The following is a 6262-nucleotide window of genomic DNA, read 5'->3' on the forward strand; positions in this document are numbered from 1 at the left end:
TCACTCTAATAATCACTACCTGTACCACGAGCAGCATCATCACTATAATGATTATTATTATTATTACTATTTTTATTATTGTTATTATTATTATTAGTAGTAGTAGTAGTAGTAGTATTAGTTGTAGTGTTGTTGATTATGTTAAATCTTGATTTAGAAATCCAGTTGATTTAAAGTTATAAACTCACAGTGCAACATTTCTGCGGTGTGATGTGATCATGTGATGTTTCTGACGCCGCAGGACGATGAGGGAGACAGAAGTGAGGTGGACGTTGGTGTGAGCTCAGAGGTGAGGAAGTCTTTGACATGAGGTGCGCTAGGGCAACAAACACGGATATGTGTATGTACTGTATGCGTGGTGTGTGTGTTATGCTTATGCCTGCCAGCAGACTGACTTAAACAGTTGAGTATAATTTTAACTGTAGTGCAGGGCTTCTTGTCTGGGCGACCGCATGCACTCTGTCCTCATTGACACTGGCACTCAGAAAAAGCGCTATATGGACACACGCCCTAACAGGGGTCTTAGTGACCCCTCACATCCTAAAAACAGGGCAATTAGCCTTCCAAAAAGAGACATAACTCTCAAAGGTTCTGCAAGGGTTCTCTACTAGAACGAGGGCTCCTAAGCTCCAATCAGCAGAGATATTAAAAAATATTATATAAAATAAAAAAAATATATAATATATAGGTTCTGTAGGGGGGAAACCAATGGAACATTACCATCCACTCACCCAGTTATGTTGCATAGTTTTCTTTTAGCATGCAAACACAAACACACACACACACAGTTTCCCACAACTCCTCTTTTTCTGTTCATTCTTTTTTCACACACTGAACTAACACACATACTAACAAACAAACAAACAGACAGACAGACACATAGGTTCATACACACACAATCATATAGACAGACTCTCTCACACACACACAGCTTAGGTTGGGTGCCAGGATAAAGCCAGCTCTAGGCAGGGGGAAGTTCTAGAATGTTCTCTGTGCACTCTGGTTCTGGTTCACCTAATGCCCCTAGTGTGTGGAGGAATGGGGTGGGGCTGTTAAAACTACACAGGGCTCCTCTAGTGGGGTATATACAGTATGTAGACCCCTCTCGCCAAGACCTGCTGCTCCAGCCTCGCTTGTGTCATGTGGACAAAACAGTTATCACTGTCTCTCCTTCCTTTCATCTCACTGAGACCTCCATCTGCTCTTTCATCTGGTCAAGGGTGATTCTTTTAGATGGAAAGCCAAGTACTCGCCTCTAGGGTATCAAACTGTACCGCAACAGTCAGTGGAAACCCCTGTAAGAAACCCCTGCCAGAGCAATTGCTTTAACTGCCCCCCCCCCCCCCCCCCCAGTTTCTTTAGGTCATAGACAGCCCTACTGAAAGTGATAATAATGATGTTATTTTATTTTTTATTTTTTCCACAGGGCCCCAGACCGCGCCCAGGGGTGCCCCCTTCCCCCCCGGATGGGAACGGGCTGGGGGGGGCAATGTCGCCCAGGAGGAGCCGGCCGAGGGGAAGCAGCCCCTCCACATCCAGCCAATCACAGTCCCCCACCGCGGGGAACAGCACCCACCTGGGACAGGTACGCATAGCAACACTGACCTTAACAATGATTATTGAATAACACAACACCAGCATACTGTGTAGATCTGACACTAATAAATACTGATATATGGGCTCATGCCTACAAAGTTTCAATGGGTTTTATATTTTAATAGTTTAATTATTCTTTCCCAATCTCTGCCTTTTTCTCATCATCCTGACCTCATGCTCTCTTTCTCTCTCTCTCTGTCAATCTTTCCTCCTCTTTTTGTTCTTTCTTGCCTGCCCTCAACTTCTGCTTGTCTTTCGGTCTTTGTACTTCTGTGCCTACATAATGCTTCAATCCTTTTCACTCCCTCTTACCCCTCTTTCCCCTTTCATCCCCCCCTCTGGCAGGTAGGGGCTCGATCACCCTCTCCCTCCCGTCGGGTGACTCTGACTCCAGGATCTCCTCATCATCCTCCTTCCCGCTCGGCGCGCACTCCTCCCCCCACCTCCCTCTAGGTGAGTCTCCTCCCAGTTGGCTGATTGACAGCTGGGCACCCGCTTCTACGGCAACATAGTCCACTGTGGTAGGCCTGTGGTAGGATGAGGGTGGGGCTTCAGTGTCGAGATACTGTAAAAATCCAAAATGTACGAGGTTGCTGGAATACTGCTCAGTGCCATGACAGATCATAACTCGGCCATGTCATCAAAGGGAGGGATCGTTGTGTTGGCTTAAAGTCTTGCACGTCTTACAGGTTTTCCAAAAGTTAGGTCCATATAGCTTGCCTCTGTGAAGAGTTAGTATGTGCAGTGTATACTGACCTATGTCTTTTCTTTTTTCATTTTCTCTCTCCTCCTTCTTGGCCCTTCCTTTGTTCATATCTCCTGGTCACACTCGCTCTCTTTGTCATTCTCTTTCTAACTCCTAACCTCTCTCTCTCTCTCTCCCTCTCTCTCTCTCTCTCTCTCTCTCTCTCTCTCTCTCTGTCATTCCCCTTCTCCCTCTCGCTCTGTCATTCGCCTTCTCTATCTCTCTCTCTCTGTCATTCGCCTGTCTACATTTCTCTCTCTCTCCTCTGTGTTCTCATCTTCATCTTCTCTCACTTCCTCACCCTCTCTCTGTCATTCCCCTTCTCTCTCTCTGTCATTCTCCTGTCTCCATTTCTCTCTCTCTCTGTCATTCTCCTTCTGTCTCCATTTCTCTCTCTCTCCTCCGTCTTCTCATCTTCATCTTCTCTCACTTGCTCACCCTCTCTCTGTCTCCTTCCCCCTCTCTCCATCTCTGTTTTCTCTGTCTTTCATCCTCATGTCTCTGTTTCCCTCTCTGTTATTCCCCATCTCTTCCTTTTCCTCTCTCTGTATTCCTTCTTCTATTCTCTCCATTTCTCTCCATTGTTTTTCTCCCTGTCTATCTCCCTTTTGGTTTTCTGTCGTTTCTTTCTGCTCTTAGAAGAGGAGGGCAGGGGGTAGAAGCTGCTTGTCCGTCAGTCACCTCTCTGCATGTGTGTGTGTGTGAGTGGGTGTGTTTGAATGTGTGTGTGTGTGTGTGTGTCTGTGTGTGTCTGTGTGTGTGTGTGAGTGAGTGGGTGTGTTTGAATGTGTGTGTGTGTGTGTGTGTGTGTGTGTGTGTGTGTGTGTGTGTGTGTGTGTGTGTGTGTGTGTGTGTGTGTGTGTAGGTGTTTCTGTGTGTGAGTGCGTGCAAGGGGGATGGCTCCGGTGCCTTTCTGTGGTGTCCACACTCTCCAACAACTCTCAGTTTAAACACACATACACACTCCCGGGTAAATTACACACACATACACACAAAGCGAACAACATTTGCAATGATAGATGCTACAGCAGGGACACATAAACATGGCCATACACACATACAAAACAAAAGCATCAGAGCGATTCTTGGGATGCTGTTTGCAAAGGTAAGATATTCATTACAACGGACTTCACACAATATTCACACACTTCCCGTCTCAAGTATTTTCATTAGACTCAGCTGAGCATGAAAGCTGTTTTTGAAACAGATTAACTTCTAACATTAATCATGTATTATTTATCATGTGTCTCGTGTCGTTCAAGTATTTAACTTTGCTCAATTTTCAGATGTCACCAGACTCCCTCAGTCATGTTCCAAACCCCTGCTGTCTCTTCCTGAAAGTTCCTCCCCGACGGACCAATCAGGTCGTAGGCCACGCTCCCCACCCCCCCTGAGAACAAACACACAAGGCCCCTCCTCTCTGTGGATAATCTCATCAATCAGCATAGACCACTGTGTAAGGACGAGCGTCTGCAGGACTGGCGGAATCCCCCTCGACACTGTTTGTATCTTCTCTTGCTACTCTGCACGAAGCACAGCGGGGAGAGGACCTGACTAACTATTTATATTTTTCTCTGGATTGAAAGGCCCAGACGGGTGAGGTTTGCCTCAGTGGCCGTCGCCACAACAGACCCAGAGGAGAGCGCTCACTCACTGAGACGGCGAAGCAAACGCACAACTCCAGTTCAAACTAGTATGGATGGGACACTCCCATGCACAGCCATTACATCTGACTGCTGTAAACTGATCCATCTTTTGTGGTCTAGTGTTCTTTCTCTCTGATGATAACTCATAGCGCTGTTCTCTAGCAGTTTCTCAATTGGTTTCAGTGTTAATGTGACAATAAAGAACATGGGACTTGGTTTGCCTGTGAACCTGCAGTGTTTTTAAACAAGGATGTGAGCGACGCTCGTGGGTAAGAGGGACCTTTGGATCTGTGATCTCTGAGGGAAGTGGGTGACCTACTGGTGTGTATGTGCCATGGGGGAAAAAACGCAAACTCTAGCAGCGGCGGCATTTCCAAATTAGGAAGTCGGGAAAGTTAACTGCTGGGATAGTGTAAGCATCATAGGACAATCAGTGTAGAGCAAGAACAGCGCTAAAACTAATACGATGGTAACAATGTAAGGATCACACTTAATCTTGCATAGCCAGACATATTAACATACACGTCTTGAGACAACCAATGTGAACCAAGGTTGCCTAAATGTTGGTGGGTATGATTATAGCACTAAAGGCAAAGTCCTTAATTCTGGTGAAAGGATATTTGAGCTCAACAGCCAATTAAATTAGACGTGTTCCTGAAGTAACATGTTGATTGGCTGAAACAGTGTATGGTCTGGTCTGAGCCACTTTGTGTTCCATTTACAGAGCCAGAGAATTTGATGACAAGTGTAATGGATTATAATCAAGGATTTATCCTTTAATGGCACTTGAAATGTCTTTCCCGTCAAAGGCTACTGAAGGAGGAGGAGCCTAAAAGTAGAGGGACATGCAGATAAACTAGGGGGTGGGGCTAAGAGGAGACATGTGGACGTGGCCTTTTCTGTGCCTCTGATTGGCTGCAACTCCAGTTTCAGTTAGTTATCTCCAGACTGAACCTCCATTACAAGTGTCTGCATCATGTCTGTCTCTGCAAGACTCTAGGGAATGCTTTTTATTAAGGTATCATTAACTAATATTAATTCGTACAGGAATTAACACGAATAAACTATGAAATTCAGTCTTAATTACCATTAATGTTGAATACAGTTTGTTGTTTGTTAACGTTAACTAATAAATTACTTTTTACATTCAAGATCACTTATATTACTCAGTCCATAAGTTACCATGAACTATTAACTGAAAAATGTACACATCGAGTATTAAGTGTTGTAGTTCATGTTTATTTAATGTGAACTACAAAATTGAATTAATGCTAGTTAATGAAAAACTTAATGTCAAACATCACCAAAAGCATTAAAAATGGATTGGTCAGACTTTAGTCTCTTGTGTTTTTCCACCTGAAATGGCCTGATTAAATCAATGACATTTACACACAGCTTTGTGCTGTGTAGGTGTGTCCTTGGGTGTGTACTGTGTCATCTGTACGAGTGACCAACGTTATGTAATTTGACCCGCTCAGCATGTACCTCCACTCCACTACATGACTGTAATACAAACTTCTCTCATGCAAATATTTGTCAGTATGATGACAATAAGCATTGCATGTAGTCTGATGGACATTGACCAGATTCTCTGCACTCATGTATTCTCTCTCTCTCTCTCTCACTCACACACACACACACACACACACACACACACACACACACACACACACACACACACACACACACACACACACACACAGACACACACACACACACACACACACACACACACACACATATGCCCAAACACACAAGGGCACACACACATGAAAAGAGAGAAGTTTTTAACAGACAAGCAAATACTCCCCCTGCCTTCAGCGGACAGAAGAGCAGAGAGGAACAGAGATGGATACCAAAAGGGAACTAGAGACAGAAGAAAACGGAGAGATGGAGAGAACAGAAGGATGAATGGAGAGAGAGAGATGTGACACTTGTTTATTGAACCACTATATATTTACTTCACTGCTTTCTCCTAAAACTCATTATGCATGAGAACATTTAGTCCTATTATATATATAAGCATATACATTTTTGATCCGACCTGCCACCATACCCCTAAGATTGAACCACTCTCCAATAGCTTCCACCTCGGAGAGGAAACCGTTGACTGTTAAGACCGGAAATACTCCTGGAAAAAGCGCCCGCCATCTGCTGCTGCTGCTGCTGCTGGCGTCCGTCCAAGATAGGTCATCAAGATATTTTCGGCAAATGTGAGACAAGCCTTTGTGTTCCTATTGGTAGGCAGGGGTTTTCGCCTTGCAACTCTCCCATT

The 6262-nt window shown here is 44.7% G+C and overlaps 1 protein-coding gene across 4 annotated transcripts in view; it reads left to right on the forward strand.

Annotated features, from left to right (window-relative positions):
* tle2c (TLE family member 2, transcriptional corepressor c) overlaps positions 1-5319 on the forward strand; it is a 20747-nt gene extending 15428 nt beyond the window's left edge. For 2 of the 4 annotated variants that reach the window (XM_012815316.3, XM_012815317.3), the window contains exons 10-13: positions 242-289; positions 1427-1585; positions 1942-2049; positions 3628-5319. In XM_012815316.3, the coding sequence (XP_012670770.1) occupies positions 242-289; positions 1427-1585; positions 1942-2049 (315 nt within the window). In that variant the 3' untranslated portion in view covers positions 3628-5319. Of the gene's footprint in view, positions 1-241; positions 290-1426; positions 1586-1941; positions 2050-2980; positions 3102-3627 lie in introns of those variants that run through there. The other 2 variants (XR_004162830.2, XM_031560009.2) reach the window with 2 other exon arrangements.
* The last annotated feature ends 943 nt before the right edge of the window (positions 5320-6262 follow it).

The sequence above is a fragment of the Clupea harengus genome, chromosome 22, assembly GCF_900700415.2.
Source record: "Clupea harengus chromosome 22, Ch_v2.0.2, whole genome shotgun sequence".
In the NCBI taxonomy this organism is placed as follows: domain Eukaryota; kingdom Metazoa; phylum Chordata; class Actinopteri; order Clupeiformes; family Clupeidae; genus Clupea; species Clupea harengus.